General features: G+C 41.9%; 1 protein-coding gene across 1 annotated transcript in view; it reads left to right on the top strand.

Moving 5' to 3' along the window:
• Positions 1–554: 554 nt before the first annotated feature.
• The window catches only part of GNS (glucosamine (N-acetyl)-6-sulfatase), a 54,471-nt gene continuing 33,377 nt past the window's right edge, over positions 555–21,648 (top strand). The window contains exons 1-4 of the mRNA XM_073620120.1: positions 555–834; positions 13,556–13,615; positions 18,824–19,027; positions 20,683–20,748. Of these exons, the coding sequence (XP_073476221.1) occupies positions 667–834; positions 13,556–13,615; positions 18,824–19,027; positions 20,683–20,748 (498 nt within the window). The 5' untranslated portion in view covers positions 555–666. The remainder of the gene's footprint in view (positions 835–13,555; positions 13,616–18,823; positions 19,028–20,682; positions 20,749–21,648) is intronic.

The following is a 21,648-nucleotide window of genomic DNA, read 5'->3' as shown; positions in this document are numbered from 1 at the left end:
ACACTTTTTTGAAAGATAAAAAGTGCATTTTATATACAACTATATAGATCAGACCAAAATGAGGGACAAATGAGGGGGAAAGAGGGACAGAGGGACAATGCTCCAAATCAGGGACAGTCCCTCGAAATCAGGGACAGTTGGGATATATGACCATTCACACAACACCTTGCATTTTTCTCAATGAATACTAGGCAACGCCGCTGTCACTGAAATTTTTAAAATTCGACATATAAACTGTCAGACGGAGTTCTAAGTACTGTATTTCAATATAAAACCTCCGTTTACAGTGAAAAATAAGTGTATAATGCAAAACGGCGGTGGGTGTAACAAGATGTCCACTTTCCCCCTTCTCAGTGTATCCTTACTGTGGACGAGTGCGGGGTGTAGCAAGATGGCGGTGACAAAACGTCACTTCCGTTAAACATTCTGACGGGTCGCCAAATCTGACAAAACTCCTGCACAGTGTAGGAAGAGATGAGATGAGAACACACACGCACGCCCCCTAGTGGGCTGACACGCCTCCTGTGTACGTTTCTTCCTCCCCCCTCTCCCTTCTTCCTGTTATTGTCAGGCATGTGATGTGAAACTGGTCAGCTGACCAGTATAGTGCTACTTCCTCTTGTGGGCTGTGTGCGTGTGTGCACAGTGCATGTATTGAACTAGAAGATGGGGACTTTGTATGAGAGGAGGATGAGTTGTGTGGGCTCTCCGGGGACATGGCTTTGTCTGCTCTTCTCAGCTTCGCTGTGTTTATTGGCTGTGGAGGGGGTATCCCGGAGACCGAACATAGTGCTGATCCTCACAGATGACCAGGATGTCTCCTTGGGCGGCATGGTAACTAGCTGTTCTCATTGGGGGGTATATGGACTGTCACTTTGTCCTATGTGTGTCTCCTCCTCCGTGTGTGTTTGGCTCTTTGTCTTTCTTTGGGTCACACATACCATTTTTAGGGCCCGCCAATACAAATCCAACGCCTGATGAACGCTTTGGAAACACCCCACGCGTTTTGGAAGCGTTTCCCAGGATTAGGAACTTTTAGGCTAGGTTCATATTTGTGCGATTCAGAAATGTCACTTTTGCAGGTGTGTGGTGACGCTGTTCTTCTGTAACGGAACCTGACGCACTTTACTAATGTGCGCAGAAAATCGCATGCCATAATGTAGGGTAACAAAGTACTATGCGTTTTGATGCAGTGAAATAAAAAAACAAAAAAAATAGGGTCATGCACTTCTTTTGTGTGATTTGGATGCATTTGGCAGCCTAATCGAATTAATGGGGTGCCCTACTCATGAAAAAAATGTGAGGCAGCACAGCATCACACAAGTGAGCCCACCCTAAAGCCCAAGTCTGGGCAAAAACTAAAGTTTTCGCATCCTATAACCTATCATATAGGGTTTTTTGCCCCCATTATGGTGCAAATTTCTGTCCTGCAACCACGGGTTGCAGGGAAGAAATTCACACGATTCCCTCATTAACACAGACCATGCTGACAGGGCAATCCACAATTGTCTTCTTCTGGGGGGACGGTTGTGGGAAGCTGCCCTTGTCAGGAGAAGACAGTGATCATTGCAAGAGAATCCAGCAGGCTGGTTGTACCCAAGTTGATTGATCCGCTTGGTACATTCAGCCTGCCCAGTAACGGTTCGAATCTCGGCCTGTTCCTGCCGTGCCAGCCAAGATTCAAACTGGGTATGGCCGGCCTAAGTCTACAATCCAGGTCCCTCGCCACAGCTGTTTTCCTGCTGCAGGGTCCACCATTCCAGATGTGCAGGTTAGCCCTCGCTGTGTGGTGCCCTCGCAATCATGTCATTCCTCTTCTGCATTCTGAGGGGATCCAGCAGCTGGACAGCCATTAGGAATTGTCCATATCATGGGGGCAGTGATGTGGACGTCCGAAGAAGGGCCTCATCATAAGTGAAGGATTGGGACCTGAAAGAAACCAGCAGTGGGACATAATTTGTGCCACCGACGCCAGCAGTGGGACATAATTTGTGCCACCGACGCCAGCAGTGGGACATAATTTGTGCCACCGATGCCAGCAGTGGGACATAATTTGTGCCACCGACGCCAGCAGTGGGACATAATTTGTGCCACCGACGCCAGCAGTGGGACATAATTTGTGCCACCGACGCCAGCAGTGGGACATAATTTGTGCCACCGACGCCAGCAGTGGGACATAATTTGTGCCACCGACACCAAGAGGGGTAGGCTATTCCTCACCTTTAGTAACAAAGATTGGGCACTGTTCACACCGATGCCAGAAAAACGGTTTTATTCCTGCTGGCCCCAACAACACCCCCCCCCCCCCCCAAAGTCTGAAGGACAGTAAACTGGCCCTTTGTTTATAGATCCCTGAGCTAGAGGGTAGTGAGGAGGGGGACAAAGTACATGTAGTACATTGCACCATCTTCCGACATGCTGTAGAAAGCTAGCTATGTGGTTGGACAAGTTGCCCTTTCCCCTACCCCCACATAGCTGTCCAACAATGCAGCTAGGAAGAGGAGGCTGCATTGATAACTGGCACTTATCTCCTGCTCCAGACACTTTTCTGAGACCAATTGCTGGTAAGAGGAATTCAAACTAAGGGGGAGGGGGGTGTGAAATTCTTTTGGCACCCTCCTATAAAGTATATTTCATCTATGTAAATATTAACCTGTGTCCTTGGAATTCAGTTAAAAACAAGATTTGGACTCCTGACCCCCCCCCCCCCCCCCCAAAGAGGAATAGCCTGATGGGGAAGATGAGTATAAGTCAGGGGGGATCTTTAAATATATTTTCCTCTTCAGCAGACCACATAGACAAAGAAGGGCGAGTTCAGCAGTTTTGTACTCTGAAAAACCATAAATAAGGAATTTGTGTGCACTCCAGCAGCCGATGGACTCTGTTTTTCTGCCTTTGACTTGTGTTTTGAAGCAGGTTTAACAGGTGTGCACATTTTTATTTACTTAGAGTAAATCTCCCTTATCATAAAATGACAACAAAGACACCTTTTAGAAAGTTTTAGTTATCACAATCTACAAACAGATAATGATTGTTTATTACAGGCTTCTTGTCCTTCCTGTTCTACTCCTTGTGGCCATTTTGCAGGAAAGAAATTCAGGCGATTTCCCCTATTAAAACAGACGGTGCTGACAGGGGAATCCCTCCGGCTGAGCAATTGTCTGCTGCTGACAGGGGTGGTTGGAGGAAGCTGTCCAACAGGCAGGTTGTATCCAAGTAGCCTGCCAACACACAATTCGAATCTCAGCCAGTTCAGCAGGTTTCAGATTCGAACAGTCTATGGCCGGCCTTAGGACAGATGAATCTATCTCCCTTTATTTCCTGGAACACGTGACAATGCGCATCTCAGGAGTAGGGATGAGCTCCGGCGTGTTCGCATGGCGCACGTGCCGAGCCCGCCAGGAAGTCGGCACGGGGCAGCGCTAATCACAAGCAGTGAGACATTTCCCGATGTGCGGCTGCAGAGATCGGGAAATGTCTCCCTGCCTGTGATTAGCGCTGCGCCGTGCCGACTTCCTGGCGGGCTCGGCACGTGCGCCATGCGAACACGCCGGAGCTCATCCTTACTCAGGAGTAAGGATGAGCTCAGGTGTGTTCGCAAACAGCACGTGCAGAGCCCACCAGGTAGTCAGCACTGCGGAGCGCTAATCACAAGCAGTGAGACATTGTCCCGATGCGTGGCTGCAGAGATCGGGAAATGTCTCACTGCCTGTGATTAGCGCCGTGCGGTGCCGGCTTCCTGGCGGGCTCTGCACATGCTGTTTGCAAACACACCTGAGCTTATCCTTACTCAAGAGGAAGGCGCTGGTGGTGTAGCTTTCCCAAAAGGCAGCTGTGAGGTAGAGCTGCACAATTAATCATTAGGAATCGAAATCGCGATCTTTTTCCCTTCCCGATCTTCAAAACAGCATGTCACAATCTTTTTCTAACAAGTGCAGAGTTCTCACAGCTGGAAAGAAAAAAAAAATCCAGGCAGCCTGCCAAGTTTTAGTACAACCACAAATAAGTAGAAACAATCCTATCAAATGGTTAAACTTCCCTCATAGTTCTTTCCTTTAAAGACCAAACCTTTTCTGACCTTTGTTGCTTACAAGTAATAATCATTATTTTCTGCTAGAAAATTACTTGGAGCACCCAAACATGATATATATTTTTAGCAGAGACCCTAGAGAATAAAATGGTGGCTGTTGCAATGTTTTATGTCACACCGTACTTGCGCAGCGGTTTTTCAAATGCAATTTTTTTAATGAAAAAATACACTTAAAAAAAAAAAACTAATCAGTAAAGTTAGCCCAATTTTTTTGTATAATGTGAAAGATGTTACACCACGAGAATCGTGATCTTTATTATAAGCAAAAAAATTGTGATTCTCGTTTTAGCCAGAATCGTGCAGCTCTACTGTGAGGCCCTGGTAACCTCACCAGTGCCTCACTCAACCAGGAGGTGCAAAAATAGTAGTTGCAAGTAAAAGTAGAAATGTTTAGTGAATGTAAGATGGCTTGTTCATTAGTGATCCAGTGAGCACTTTCCATTTGGAGGTTTGTTGTTCCAAGGGTTGTGGACAGTTTTCTTAGGTCTCCTCCTGCTCACATCACAGCCATTTTTTGGCAAAGGACATGAGATACCTATGGTGTGGCTATGCTACAGTAGGGAAGTTTATTTTTGCTGTTTGTATGCCATTCGTAAAAATTCCACCACTTCTGTTCCGTCTCAGAGATGCAGCAGGAAAAGTGAGGGGCATTCCATTTTTAGGGAGTTGAGCCATGAGTTTGGTGCCATTTTTTAATTTTTTTTTCAATCCAGTAAAAGTGATTAAATATACTTGCATATTGGGTGAATTTTGCTGTTTGCAACACTTAATTGTGTAGTGTGCGTGATGCTGATTTTGACCTGCTTTACCTGCGGGTCACACCTGGCCCGCCACCGCTAAATGGCAGGGGACAGAGGACACTGCTTTTTTGGGGGGGGGCACAGGAAACTGCTATGGGGCAGGGGGGCAGAGGACACTATGGGTCGGGAACCTCATCTCTCCTAGGGATGGGGCACCCATATCCCTTAGGGACAGGAACCCCATCTCCAGACAATGCTGGATGCCTTGGGTGCCAGGATGGGGTAGTAAAATCTGAATCCACAACCACATGTTTCCTCAGGGTGAACTGGTTTTGTATTAAAGTGGATGTAAACCCGAATTTTGTTTTTTTATTATACTGTAGAGTATAAGATTTGCTATCATTTGAGCCCAGTCTTGCCACACAGAGTTAATCCATCTCTGAGCAATCCTCTTTTATTGTTCAGTGAGACAATTCTTGACAAACTGAGAAAAACTTTGTCAAATCCTCCCCCTTGCTGTGAGTGACAGGTGATTTACATATCTCATGCTTCAGCCTAAGAGACATGCAGTATTTTTTAATTCCCTCCCCCACTCCTTTCTTCAGCAGCTCTGCAAGGATTGGCTGTTCCACACCTCAGCATGATTTGGCATGCTGAAGACATGTGGTTACTTTCCTGTCTTTTCACTGGATGTTAGAGATCATAGCAGAAGTTCAGTGTTAGAAATACACATATTGACAAGGGGAGTGTAGAGGTGGGCGGGGAGTCTACTGACATCACGACTCCACCCACCGAGCTCCAGACAACAGACCCACCCACTAGAATATGCAGTTTTTCGGGTCTAATAAAAGGCAGAGGGGAGACATTTGACAGGTAAAGATACATGCAGGAGGCATGTATATCCTTATAGATAACCCCTATGGCAGTAGTTTAGAAAGGATGACATTGGGTTTACATCCACTTTAATCAAGCACCTTAACGTGAGGTAAACCTGTACTGTTATAATTACTATGTTAGGATTATTATTATCTTCATTTATTAGCATCTGAATGCAGCCCTCCATGCATTCACATACATTGAATCTGGCCCTTAAGTGGAAAATGGTTGCTGACCCCTGATGTACAGTTTAGTATTAATCCCATCATGTTACAGCTTGTGGGCTGGTATACCCAATGTTAAGAGTAAGATGACAGTCCCCCCCCCCCCTTTCTACCTTAGCTGAAACAAGCTCACGTGCCCTTTTTGCATAGAGCAGGGTGCTTTTTAGAGGGCTCCCCTCCCAAAACACTAGTGCCATGTGCTCTTCAGAACTCCATATGTCTTTTAGGAGTTCAAGCATTAGGGGCTTTATGTAACCTACCTGCCTTCCACTTACCCATAAAAAGGTGTGTTGCTGACCCTTCCTGTAGCTAAGTGGTTAGCACTTCCGCTCAGCAGCGCTGGGGTCATTAGTTGGAATCCCAACCATGACACTACCTGCCTGAAGTTTGCATGTTCTCCCTGTGCCTGCGTGGGTTTCCTCCGGGATCTCCAGTTTCCTCCCACACTCCAAAGACATGCTGATAGGCTAATTGGATCCTGTCTGAATTGGCCCTAGTATATGAATGTGAACTAGAGACCTTAGATTGTAAGCTGCTTGAGGACAGAGACTGATGTGAATGTACAATACATATGTAACAAATTGACAACACTATATAAGTACATGTAATAAATAAAATTAATGGTGTTGACAATGGTTACAAAATTCATTATCGATTTTAAATACACATTCAATAATATTCAATTCTACAAAATTCATTGTACTGGATATAATAAATAATTTGGTGTTGTAACTAGGGAGGTAAGCAGGGAGCTTGTGGAGTCCTCCCTGAAGGATTCCTATATATCGTAAACCATTAGAACTTCTGCTGTAGTTGCCTGAATAGGTAACCCAACACAGGACCCAGCATGGTACTAGGACATTGCTAGATCAATTTAAACAAAAGCCATTTATTTTGAAATACAACGTACATTTTTCAGATTCACCTTTTTGCACCCACCCTGGGAACTGCTGGTGCTGAGGAACTTTCGGCCATCAGCTTCAGGCATTGCTACTTTAGGCCGCGGCACCTCTTTTTGGGGGAGTAGCCCTCTCAAGGTATGCCTACGTTGGTAAAAGGCATGCAGGATGGTTTTGGTGTAGCAGGTGATCACATGCCCTCCTGCCCACTTATAGGTATACCAGCCCTGGAATTGAAACTTGATGTGCTTATCAGTATCGATATTCCAGTTATATAAGAGGAACCATTGATATTGTATTTCTCGCAAAAAAAAAAACAAAAACTCATCTACATAAGTAGTCTTCTTCATGTGTGACGGTGGTGTCAAGTGTCTGTTTTCTATTGTACACAGAAAAATACACACACCTCTTTCTTGGCATCCTTAAGCACATATTGTTGTATGTATGGTAGTCCCTATATGGGATATATGTATCACATTATGGCTGTATTTGTTTTAATGAACCATTATACGCATGATGTGTGGTGTGTCCCCCTTTTTTTTTTTTTTTTTTTTTTTTTTTAGAAATTTGTTTATTAATAAAGTTTTGATATATTTTTATATACATTTGAATCCGTCTCGTGAGTGCTAGTAAAATCCATCAATAACAGCACTCCATTCTCCACCAGAGAAAATGTAAATTGCAGATTTATTTAACAAGGCAGTACAATTAGCAAAGCTACAAGTCCTGTAGTCCATAGTAAGCCATCAGATTATAGTTTACTGATTCTGTGAGGTTGATCTGGATTAATACACTTTGCTTTATTGAATAAGTCTGTTGGAGCCTATTTGCTATGGATGAAACAGACAGTACTTCTTACTGGCAATTATTTACTCGATAAGAAGTGCTACTTGTCTTTACCTCCGAAGTGACAACTGTAGATGACACTTAAAGATAAGTTCACCTTTGTAAAAAAAAAAAAAAAAAATAATAATAAGATTGTTTTTGCAGTTAAAAAAATGTGCATTTATTTATTTTTCACTATGAGCCTGCAAAGCATTGGGCCTGCGATCAGATCGTGGGTGCTATGTGGGGCTCTTACAGACATTCTGTGTAAGCTTTCTGCTCCTACTTTGTACAGGAAGGCAGTTGCACACTGCCAGGAATACTCCATTAACTACCCAGAGTGCTCAACAGCACCTTGGTAGGTCATTGAGAACTACAAGCCGACAGCCTCAAAGGCTCTGTGAATGAGTGGCGTGGCTGGCCGGTGCTGATGTAACATGTTAAAGAAGGCAAACTTCTCCTTTTTAAAGTGGAACTAAAGGCAAAACCTTTTTTTTTTTTTTTTTTTGTTTTGAATACAGAGTGGAGAGAAGAACATTTTTTACATGTGACCGTGCACATCAGTGAGGCCAGGGTTACGTCACCTGTGCCTCACCCAACCAGGAAGTGGAAAAACAGTAATTGTAACTAAAAGAAAAAAAATATTTAACTAATAGAATGTAAAATGATTGCATGCAGAGCTACATGCTCATATGATTTCTAGTGAAAGGGGTGGGTCCCTTTTAACAATTTTGCTGGAATTAATGGACGAATACCAGATGGACAGTAATACTTTTGTTAGGGATGGAAGCACACAACTATGTACTTTATACATGTTTAGCCTGTGACATACATCTGCCAATACAATTGTAAAATAGAGCTGCACAATTAATCGTTAAAAAATCGTGATCTCGATTCACCCCCTCTGAGGATCTGTCCTGCTGAGTTTGCCGATTCTTTCATATAAACAAGTAGAGAGATTATCTGCTCACTCAGCTGTCAAAAGAAAGCATCAGGGCAGTCTGCCAAGTTTAGAACTTGAAACATTGTAACTAATTTCCTTCTTGGATCAAAGGGATCAGGCAATCTGCCAAGTTTTAAACAAGTGTAAATGTAGGAAGTTTAACCACTTAAAGTCTAAATATTTTTCTGACACTTCTTTCTTAAAGTGTAAGTAAACCCCCCTATCGTTTTTAGCCAAGGAAGCTGCCATCTTTGCCTTTGTTTAATCTACAACTGCCATGATACTGCATATGTGATCAGTTTAGACACCAGCCATTGGATGGCTTGACAGTTTGGTTGAGAGCACAACCAATGGTAGTGTTACATTTCCGGCACGTGCCGGAAATAAAACTGTTTTATGGGTGGGTTTACTTCCGCTTTAAGTTAAAATCAATATTTTTTGGCCAAAAAATTACTTGGAACACATATATATATATATATATATATATATATATATATATATATATATATATATATATATATAATATTTTAGCAGAGACCCTAGGGAATAAAATGGCAATTGCTGCAATATTTTATGTCACATTGTATTTGCCCAGCGGTCTTTCAAATGCAATTTTTGGGGAAAAAATACACTTCAATAAATAAAAAAAAGCCGAAACAGTAAAGTTAGCACAATTTTTTTCTTGTTTTAATGTGAAAGATGATGTTACGCCGTGAGAATCACGAGAGAATCCTGATCTATCCTCTAAGCAAAAAAATCGTCATTCTCATTTTAGCCAGAATCGTGCAGCTCTATTGTAATATATGGGGGTTTATACTTTAGGTGTGTACTGGAGGTGGCTCTGGTTTTCTTCGTCCCTGGGAGCTGCGATCTGCATCGGGGGCCTCTCCCATTATAATGAGGGAAGGGCGCCTGATGCGGATCGACGGAACGCCCACATGCCGAGCGGATGATGTCACTTCGTCACGCCGACATGTGGTGTTTCTACAGCTGTGTGCACCACGAGAGAGGGTTTGGACGCCAATTGCTGGGTGTCAATGGACGCCCAGGCACTGACACTGCCTCCCCATTGACCATGTAGCGTGACGTTGGTGGTTATCTATGGCCGATTGCCTTTACATATACCACAATTTGTCTTCTACCCTCCTGAGACACTGCACTATCCTGGTTCATGCTCTTTATTCAAAGTCTAAGGTACTATTTGGTTTCCATCGTTCACTCACTAGCTTCTACACGGTAACTTTTTTTCCCATCACTCCCTTTAGCCCTGTTTCACATTGATGCGATTTGATTTTGCCGGCAATAGCAGCGTCTGAATTGGTGCGACCCCGCATTTGCGCTGCCGCACCGATCCACTTTCTTTTGCCCTTAGTTTATCAGTTGTGCAATCACTCCCATTGATTTCTTATTTCTCACAGAAGCTCTTTGGAATTTTATATACAGCATCAATTACAAATCACAACTGGTAACCGGGGACCACATTCCAATAGATGTACAACTCCAGGTGTTCGTGCCGCCTTTTTGCCGCAGATATTACCACCTCAGCTCCCGAGGATGATGTTTTTCCCACAGTTACTGATATCAATAGTTTTGATCTACAGCCAGGTCCATAAATATTGGGACATCGGCACAATTCTAATCTTTTTGGCTCTATACACCACCACAATGGATTTGAAATGAAACAAACAAGATGTGCTTTAACTGCAGACTTTCAACTTTAATTTGAGGATATTTACATCAAAATCAGGTGAACAGTGTAGAAATTTCAACAGTTTATATATGTGCCTCCCACTTTTTAAGGGACCAAAAGTAATGGGACAATTGGCTGCTCAGCTGTTCCATGGCCAGGTGTGTGTTGTTGTATGTGCGTAAACTGTCGGCGCTATATAAATCCTGTATAATAATAATATAATAATTCCCTCATTATCCCATTTACAAGGAGTAGATAAAAGGTCCAGAGTTAATTTCAAGTGTGCTATTTGCATTTGGAATCTGTTGCTGTCAACTCTCAAAATGAGATCCAAAGAGCTGTCACTATCAGTGAAGCAAGCCATCATTAGGCTGAAAAAACAAAACAAACCCATCAGAGAGATAGCAAAAACATTAGGTGTGGCCAAATCAACTGTTTAGAACATCCTTAGAATGCACCAGTGAGCTCAGCAACACCAAAAGACCCAGAAGACCACGGAAAACAACTGTGGTGGATGACCGAAGAATTCTTTCCCTGGTGAAGAAAACACCCTTCACAACAGTTGGCCAGATCAAGAACACTCTCCAGGAGGTAGGTGTATGTGTGTCAAAGTCAACAATCAAGAGAAGACTTCACCAGAGTGAATACAGAGGGTTCACCACAAGATGTAAACCATTGGTGAGCGTCAAAAACAGGAAGGGCAGATTAGAGTTTGCCAAATAACATCTAAAAAAGCCTTCACAGTTCTGGAACAACATTCTATGGACAGATGAGACCAAGATCAACTTGTACCAGAGTGATGGCAAGAGTTGAGTATGGAGAAGGAAAGGAACTGCTCATGATCCAAAGCATACCACCTCATCAGTGAAGCATGGTGGTGGTAGTGTCATGGCGTGGGCATGTATGGCTGCCAATGGAACTGGTTCTCTTGTATTTATTGATGATGTGACTGCTGACAAAAGCAGCAGGATGAATTCTGAAGTGTTTCGGGCAATATTATCTGCTCGTATTCAGCAAAATGCTTCAGAACTCATTGGACGGCGCTTCACAGTGCAGATGGACAATGACCCGAAGCATACTGCAAAAGCAACCAAAGAGTTTTTTAAGGGAAATAAGTGGAATGTTATGCAATGGCCAAGTCAATCACCTGACCTGAATCCGATTTGAGCATGCATTTCACTTGCTGAAGACAAAACTGAAGGGAAAATGCCCCAAGAACAAGCAGGGACTGAAGACAGTTGCAGTAGAGGCCTGGCAGAGCATCACCAGGGATGAAACCCAGCGTCTGGTGATGTCTATGCGTTCCAGACTTCAGGCTGTAATTGACTGCAAAGAATTTGCAACCAAGTATTAAAAAGTGAAAGTTTGATGGATGATTGTTAATCTGTCCCATTACTTTTGGTCCCTTAAAAAGTTGGAGGCACATATACAAAATGTTGTAATTCCTTCACCTGATTTGGATGTAAATACCCTCAAATTAAAGCTGAAAATCTGCAGTTAAAGCACATCTTGTTTGTTTCATTTCAAATCCATTGTGGTGGTGTATAGAGGCAAAAAGATTAGAATTGTGTCGATGTCCCAATATTTTATGGACCTGACTGTATATTATACTCCTAGGTAAGAGTGCTGGGATCCAGTTGTTGTCCCCCCCCCCCCCCTTTCTTTATACCAATCATTATACTATTCTGGCATATGTTATATTTTATTATAGATACACCTAATTTGCATCCACTCCTGATGAGTGGAAGTTATCCACGAAACTCGTAGAGTTTTCCTATGATGCTACGTCACAGAAACTATGTGTTCAGTATTAGAATCTTTTCGAATCGTGAATCGATCCTATACATAAGATCATTTTCATATCTAACTATGTTCACGTTTCACATACCAGATTCACATACCTCCATCTCTGTTACAGATCATAAAGGAAGGGGGGTTTGTGGGACTTTATATGAAGCACACAACTAAGAATGAATGAAACAATAGATATACAGCAACATATTAGCATACATACACATTAATAAATCGGTCTCATTAAATATCATCTAAACAAAAAATAAATATATATATATATATATATATATATATATATATATATATATATATATATATATATATATATATATATATATATATATATATATATATATATATATATATATAAAATTTAATTTTTTTTTTTTTTTTTTTTGTTTAGATGATATTTAATGAGACCGATTTATTAATGTGTATGTATGCTAATATGTTGCTGTATATCTATTGTTTCATTCATTCTTAGTTGTGTGCTTCATATAAAGTCCCACAAACCCCCCTTTCTTTATGATCTGTAACCGAGATGGAGGTATGTGAATCTGGCTAGTCACTGCCTCATATAAAGTCCCAATTTTCTTTCCTCTTTACTAATAGTTTGTCAATACTTAGTCAAAGTGCCTAGACCTCAAATATGTGAGCAGCACTGATGGAAACCTAGAATAGCATTTTCTTCAGTAAATTATTTCAGCCGTTCTATTACCCTTTATTTATCCATCCTTGAACAGCTAATGTAGCTTTTAGGAAAGGCCTTGTGTACATATTTGTTCCACATCAAAGCATTACAGACATTTATATTTCGTCATTCTCTCTATTATGAAAGTAGTCCATAGATGGTGCAAATTTTCTTTCCTGTAGCCACAGGTTGCTGGAAAGAAAGTTGCTTGATTCCCCCATCAACAGTCAGTGTTAATGGGGGGATCCCTCCTGCGGAGCCATTGTGTTCTGACAAGGGGGGGTTGCAGGGAGATCACACAGTGATTATTGCTAGCTGCTATATACCCACTGGCAATAATTGCATAAAAAATCCGACCTGCTTGTTGTACCCAAGTTGATTGATGGATCTACTTGGGTACAATCGGCCTTCTCATAGATGGTTTGAATCCTGGCCGGTCCCTGCCGAACCCGCCAATATTCTAACCATCTATAGCTGGCATAAGAGTCAGACTTGCAGAGCAGATTTGCATCGGATCTGTGGCTGCGAGGAACTGCATACTTTCCGATGTTCTAATGAATCAGGATTTTTGATTATGACAGACAAGGAACCTTTTCAAGGCTTAGTTTTTCATTATTACTGGCGTGAATCATTGAATATTTTATGCTTAAGTTATGTACATGGAAAGTGTTCTAATAGTGCAATGTTTATTTGTAGCATTATATACTATATGAACAGATATTTTAATGATGGTTGAACAATTGTTAATTGTGCAATTATAAATAATATACTTTTTTTTTGCAGACTCCATTGAAAAAGACTAAAGAACTGCTTGGAGATCATGGTGTTACTTTTACCAATGCGGTAAGTGTTTCATTTGTGTTCACAAGAATTTAAAAGCTCTCTGACAGGTTGTTGAATTTACATTAGCAGGCTAATGTAAATTCAATGTAGAAATGACAATACATAATGTGCCGATAACTCATGGAACTATAGTCCTGATTGCATAGCACCTGGCAGCTGTGGAAATGAGCCTTTTTAAAGTGTTTCTAAAGTCTGAAGGTTTTTTACCTTCATGCATTCTATGCATAAAGGTAAAAAACCTTCTGGGTGCAGCTCCCCTTCCCAGCCCCACTTATACTTACCTGAGTCTCATTTTGATCCAGCGATGTGCATGAGAGCAGTGACACTCCTGGGTCTGTCTCTCTTCATTCGCTCATACAGCAGCAGGAGCTATTGGTTCCTGCTGCTGTCAGTCACAATCAGTGAGCCAATAAGGAGAGAGTGGGGAATGGCCCAAGCTGCGGTCCATGTGTGAATGGACCATGTCCATTCACTGATGCAGGGCTCAGGAGCATGCCTGCTTAAGTGCCGCCAAAGCAAGAGGCTTGCTATGGGGGGGAGGGGGGGAGGGGGGGGTGGCAGGACCGCCGGCGGGGACCCAAAAAGAAGAGGAGGATCTGGGCTGCTTTGTGCAAAACCATTACACAGAGCAGGTAAGTATGACATGTTTGTTATAAAAAAATAAAAATACGAGCCTTTAGTACAGTATTACTTTAAGCTCAGTTTTTTTTTTTTATATTGTGTAAGTGTGGAGTAAAACATCTTGTAGCGGAACAGATCATTTACTTTACCGCAATTAAGGCCTTGTTCACACCATGGTGTAGAGACATCAGTTTTCTGCATGCATTCTGCAATGGCGCAAAAAACAATAGTTCTCTGTGTGCTCAGTTTACACCACAACACTGGAATCACATGCAGATTTTTTTTCTGCGCAGGAATCTGCAACGTATATGCTGTTTTCTGCACAGGAAAAAAAACCCGACATGACATCAACATGGTGTGAATAGGGCACATAACTGACACACATGAAAACTGAGGTAAAGTTGTCATCAGTTTTCATGCATGTATGGTGTATACGAGCCATAAGATGAGTATCCTATTACAAACGGTCCCCTAGTTACAAACATCCAACTTACAAACGGAGGGAGACAACAGGAAGTGAAAGGAAATCTACCCCTAGGAAGGGAAATTCACTCCTGTAAGAGTTATTATGGGAAAAAGGTGTCTCCACTGATGCTTTATCACCAATCCTTGTTTCCACAACAACCCAAAATTTTCAAAATCCAATTGTTATAGGGACAGAAAGTGAGGTGAAATCTTCTGAACAGGGACAGACTGCAAAACACATGTCACAGTGGTGTTAACCCTTTCCTATGCTATCCAAAAAGTTTAAAAATATTTTTTTTGGCTGGAGCTACACTTAAAAAATGTACCTGTTCCGACTTACAAACAGATTCAACTTAAGAATAAGCCTACAGTCCCTAACTTGTTTGTATCCTGGGGACCGCCTGTATAGTGAAAGTGGATCAATCACCATGGATCAATTTGGTCTCACTGTTTTGCATGTGATTCATTTCCAGATTAGATCTAATTTTTAATAAAGAACTTCATGATTTGTAAGTACCTACAAGGTTAGGCACACAAACCACATGCTGCCAGGCAAATCGTTTTTTTTTTCTGGTCTGCATCGATCGTATTGTGTCCAATTTAAGGTTGCATTCACACCTGAGCATTTATAGCTCATAAAACACCCAACAAGCAAAATCCCATTCATTTCAATGGCACCTGTTAACATTTGAGTGTTTTGTCACCTGAAGCAAAACTCCTAAAAAACGCCTTAAGCTAAAAAAAGAACATGAGCTTCTTGGGGCAGATTACAACTGTTTTTCTGCTTTTTACATTGCTGACCTAAACAAAATTGCAGTAAAAACGTGCGACTTTGAAACGCTCAGGTGTGAATGCAGCCTAAAAACTAACTTGAGCTAGTTTAGGAAATCCCTGGATACAGTCACTGTGCAGCGAATTGTGTGCAAGGTGCAGACAGCTGCTGTGTGTGTGTACACGCCAGGTGGTGGCAACATAGGCTGTTTTTCAGGTTTGGCCTCATTAACCACATGCAATGTTCAGTGAGGGATGGCAGACAAATTACAAAACAGCTTCTGCTCTTCAAACACACCAGCTCTGCATTTTAAGGTGGTGCCATCTTTGCAGACCTGTACCGTGCAGTATAAACTCGTATGAGACCTCCTAGGAAAGTAGATTGCTATAATGCATGTGGGGCCCTGCATTGGGTGCTCCTCTCAACTCCATTTTATCTAAAGCTCTTCATTGGCTGAGTGATATCATTCATCCTATTCTTCAGTGAGGTGTTAGTATAATATATAGCAGGGATATGCAATTAGCGGACCTCCAGCTGTTGCAGAACTACAAGTCCCATGAGGCATAACAAGACTGTCAGCCACAAGCATGACACCCAGAGGCAGAGGCATGGTGGGACTTGTAGTTTTGCAACAGCTGGAGGTCCTCTAATTGCCTATCCCTGCTATATAGTGTGTGGGTGGTTGTTTGTGTTGAACGTTATTATCGTTTTGATTATCATCCACTATTATAATTTATCATTTTTATCATATATATTTTTTACACTTTGCCCCTCTATTGTTCTTAGGTTTTAGTACTTTGGTCGTGTTAGTGGAGGTATTCTAATGGATTAGAGTTGATATACTTATCTTTGGACATGTCGTAATAATTGTATTATTTTGTAGACCACAAAAAGAAAGCGTTTGGGAGTGGTTTCAGCACTGTAGCTAGTTGCGTTAAAGCAAAAAAGCCTCATGCTCTGTTTACATATATGCGGCTCCGGTTTTGGTGCAGAGTCTGGTGCGGTTTCTTTTCACTGGTTCAGGTGTAGATTTGACACTGAAATTGCACCTGAACCAGAATGAAAAACATACAGGACCCTTTTAAAATTTTCACTGCAACTGGCCGGGGACACCTGCCTTTACATGCTCATTATTATACAGGATTGATATATATTGCCAACAGTTTGCGCTGTGCTTTAGGGCAGATAGTACAATTACAATACAATTCAATACAGCACATGAAGTTTAATGGCATCCCAGTCTTAGTCTGTAGGGTTCAATATTGAATTGGCCCACCCTTTGCAGCTATAAGCCCACGTTCACATTGGGGCGGTTTGACATGTCAAATTGCAGGCCAAATCCTCGGCTATTGCCGGCAATGGCACCATCCGCATCAGTGCGGCGCTGCACCGATTCCTAGCAGTAGTTCCAGGAACCTGCACAGATGTCAGACTCACATGTGGGTATGAAATCGTGTGATTTCAGCTGAACTTGCATGGTTTCTAACCCACAGTCATTATGAACCTAGGCTAACAGCTTCAACTCTTATGGGAAGGCTATCCACAAGGTTTAGGAGTGTGTCTGTTTAACCATTCTCCCAGAAATGCATTTTGTGAGGTCAGGCACTGATGTTGGAGGAGAAGGCCTGGCTCACAGTCTCCGCTCTAATTCATCACAAAGGTGTTCTATTGGGTTGAGGTCAGGACTCTGTGCAGGCCAGTCAAGTTCCTCCACCCCAAACTCGCTCATCCATGTCTTTATGGTCCTTGCTTTGTGCACTGGTCCAAATCATTTGGTTGAAGGGAGCTTTATGGTGTGGGGTTGTTTTTCAGGGGTTGGGCTTGACCCCTTAGTTCAAGTGATGGGAAATCTTAAGGCATCAGCATACCAAGACATTTTGGACAATTTTATGCTCCCAACTTTGTGGGAACAGTTTGGGGATGGCCCCTTCCTGTTCTAACATGACTGCTCACCGGTGCACAAACAAGGTCCATAAAGACATGGATGAGCAAGTTTGGGGTGAAGGAACTTGACTGGCCTGCACAGAGTCCTGATCTCAACCTGATAGAACACCTTTGGGGTGAATTAAAGCGGAGACTGAGCCAGACCTTCTTGTCCACATCAGTGTCTAACCTCACAAATGTGCTTCTAGAAGAATGGTCAAACATTCCCATAGGACACACTCCTAAACATTGTGGACAGCCTTCCCAGAAGAGTTGAAGCTGTTATAGCTGCAAAGGGTGGGCCAGCTCAATATTGAACCCTACGTACTAAGATTGGGATGCTATTAAAGTTCATGTGCGGGTAAAGGAAGGTGTCACAATACTTTTGACAATATAGTGTATGTGAACCAGTTCCATTGAAGGCCTATCTGGTTCACATGTTATGCGAATCAGATGCGATTCAATACGCATCCAATTCACATTGTAACCAGGGTGTATGTATATATGCTTTAGTTCATGTCAGAGATATATTTTTTTTCTTATATCAATCAAGTCAATGAGAATGCAAAACCTGTTTAATGCAGCTCTATTAAATGCTAACTGATAGCATGTGAAAGAATATGCTTATTCTTTTCTACACCTGCCCTTATTTAAAAAAAAAAAAAATAGGTTCCTATTTTAAGTGCACCAACCCATAATAGTAAGCTTGATATTATCTTGTACTTGTCTGACATCAACAGGTTCAATTTTAATTGGCTGCTATTGGTTACTGTATTAGCATTGAAGCAGTATTAAACCAAAAATCTGATCTGGCCAGTAACACACCTCCTGTATTAGAGCGGTGCCACTCTGGATGAAAGAGCACATGGGGCACTTTTGTATAGCAACATTGTCAGCCAGGGTGGGAGGAGTCCTAGATTTACTAACAGGTATAAATACACTAACAAATTGAAGCCAAACTCCAGCTAATATGTTATAAGCCGTTACAGCAAACTGTTTTTGTTTTTTTGTTTTTTTTACCTTTTGGGATAAATGTTTTTTATATAAATAAAAGCTTCTTGTTGTATGCACCCCAGTGTGAAATAATTTGCCTCATCTCTCTGATACATTCTGGAAAGCTTGTTCTTTAGAAAAACAGACTTATTGTCTGGATCACCAGATGAAAATGAATGCAGTCATCACATCTAAGAAATGGTAAGCTGCAATATAATGTTTGCTTTTGGGTTTAATACTACTTTAAAGAGAAAAAAGCTTTACTGGATAAAGCTACATATATATGAAACAAACTTCATGCTGCTATTATAATTCATGTGCTTATTTCAGCTATTAATGAGAATGATTTCCTGATATGACAGTGAGCATACAGATTGAGGGCTGTAAAATACTTACCAGCTTATATAACATTTACCCTTCATTCTTATTTGCAGTATGTTGCCAGTGCTCTGTGCTGCCCAAGCAGGGCCAGTATTCTGTCTGGAAGGTACCCACATAACCACCATGTTGTCAACAACACAATAGAAGGGAACTGTAGCAGCAAAGCCTGGCAAAAGACCCAGGAGCCGATTGCCTTTCCGGCCCTTCTTAATTCCATTGGCTACCAGACTTTCTTTGCTGGAAAGTATCTAAATCAGGTACGCTTCCCCCCCCCCCATTTGATTGTACCTTTTACATTACACACATGCTTGTATACCGTTATTTCAAAATCCAGCACACTGCTACATTGATTTATTTATTTTTTTTTATATTCTGTTATATCCACTAAGCCTCTGTGTTTATGAACATATTCCGGGAAATAAGAAACTTTAGAAGTTCTCTTAGGGTTCATGCACACTGCAGCTCAAAGAAGTGTCTCCTGCAGGTTTTTGAGCTCTTATTTTCCCTGCCTGGAAAAGCCCCTCAATGTTGGCCAATGTGTCCATGCACGGTATGGCTTTTTCAGGAGTTTACGGCCAGAAACCCCACCCCACTAAACCGCCATTGAGCTGAGCTTTCGAGCAGAAAAGATGCCGAAGTACCCAAAAAACTTGCGAAGAAGCGCAACAATGCATTTAAAAAAAAATATATATATATAATTGGTTTGTGAAAAAAGTGCTTTCTGCTCAAAGAAACTTGAGGCTCAATAGAAAAGCTCAAGCTTTTAGGCACAGAAATAAAAGCTCAAATGCCTTTAAAAGCAGTGTACAGGAGCCCCATTTCCAATGATATTGAAAAACTACTAAAGTTTGAAGGCTTGTTCATGAGAATTATTTTTTATTTAACTGGTGAAAGATTAAGGAACATTTAAAGAACTAATAATAATTGAATGATGTCAGTACAATTCAAACACTTTGCAGGTGTTAGGGGGCACACTGAGCACTGACCACCAATATAAAGGGGTTCACTGAGAAATGGCCACCAATATACAGGAGCACAATGAGCACTGACCATCAGTGTAAGGGGGGGCACGAAGTGCTATAGGGGGAAGCACTGGCCACAAGTGTAAGAGGTGACTGACCATCAGTGTATGGGGACATGCTAAATAAAGGTAGTGCACTGACCCCAAACATATGGGACCACTTTCTCCTGACCACTGTCCTCTACAAGTTGTACTGTGCAATTAAATAGCCCTGCACCCTGTTGTACAGCATGTGATATGTTGTACATTACATTGTCCAGACTGCTGCAGTGTATACTCTACATCAGCCTTCCTCAATCCTTTTACACAAGAGGAAACCCTAAAATAATTCTGAGGTCTTGGGGTACCCTTAAACCAGTTAATTATGGGTCAGTGGGAAAAATGTCCCATATATCAGGGTCAATGGAAAGATTGCAACCTTTACAGTGATGCTCAGAATGCCACTCTTAAAGACAGCTAAAGATATTTGGTGCTGTGGGACTGGCTTTGGTCCTGGAGCTAAGCAGATACCACTTAATGGGAGGTTAATTACCCATAGTTTAAGAAACCCCTAGCAACCTCTGGAGGAGTCCCATGGATCCACAGAACCCTGGTTGAGAATGCCTGCTAGACAGGATTCGGATTATGTAGATCATAATGCTAGAATTAATGAGTATAAACTTTATGTTGAGGCATGTGTGTGTTTTTTTTTTTTTTTTTTTTTTTTTTTAAGAATTGACTGGGCCCTGGTCTCACAAAGGTTGAGAAACACTGTACTAAATAACTAATGTCTGTACAGTGCAAGAAGTGCCTAAGACTGCAGGGTGCACATGTAGCAATATGTGTTACTGTATATTGTGACTTTTTTCTTTTTTTAATTTGTAATTCTTTGTTTCTTTATGCTTTATGTAGTATGGAGCAGACGATGCAGGGGGAATACGTCATGTGCCTCCTGGCTGGAATTACTGGTTCGGGTTGGTGAGTCTTACATTTAGTAAAATCCTTTAGGCGCATTCCATTGCATCTGGTTCCTATCTGATTATTTTCCTCAATGTCTTGATTTACTCAGTCTGCATTTGAGAGTGTTGTTAGCTGCAAGACAGATCTCAAGTGGCAGAATACCCTCTTGTGTGACAATAGAAGCAGGTAAAGCTAGAGGGGAAAGGTTATAATGTAACGAGCAAATGAGTGGGCTAAAGGCACGTTAGTGTTTTGCTCTCATTGTGTACAGGCTAAAGAGGTACAAAGTGTAATCTGCATTGTTGATCACTTGACTCATGTCCAAAATGGGGCATGAGCTTCTTTAACACATTTTTGGAGCGTAAAGAGGCCCATTCAGATGAATGGTGCCACTTCAAAAATGCACTAAATAAGGCCCAAAATCCCCCCCCCCCCCAAAATGCAATGCGCAACATTGCTTAGTTGTTATAAAGGCAGAAGTTTTTTTTTTTTTTATCCTAATGCATTCTATGCATTAAGATTAAAAAAACCTTCTGTGTGCAGCAGCCCCTCTAATATTTACCCGAGCTCCATCTCTATCCAGCGATGTTGCAGGAGTGTCTCAGCCGCCCAGGACTCCCCTCCTCATTGGCTGAGACAGCAGTGTGGTGCTTTTGGCTCCCGCTGCTGTCAATGGAAATCAGCCAATAATGAGAAAAAGGGGTCGGGCGGGGCCGTGCTCCGTGTCTGAATGGACACACTGAGCTGTGACTCAGGTGCCCCCTTAGCAAGCTGCTTGCTGTGGGGGCACTCGAAGGAGGGGCCAGGAGCACCAAAGAGGGACTCGAGAAGAGGAGGATCTGGGCTGCTCTGTGCAAAACCACTACACGGGGTATGCAAGTATAATATGTTTGTTATTGATAACTGAAAAAAACAACA

The sequence above is a fragment of the Aquarana catesbeiana genome, linkage group LG03 (assembly GCF_042186555.1).
Source record: "Aquarana catesbeiana isolate 2022-GZ linkage group LG03, ASM4218655v1, whole genome shotgun sequence".
In the NCBI taxonomy this organism is placed as follows: domain Eukaryota; kingdom Metazoa; phylum Chordata; class Amphibia; order Anura; family Ranidae; genus Aquarana; species Aquarana catesbeiana.
Note: the sequence above shows the minus strand (reverse complement) of the source record. Positions and strands in the feature narration are given on the sequence as shown.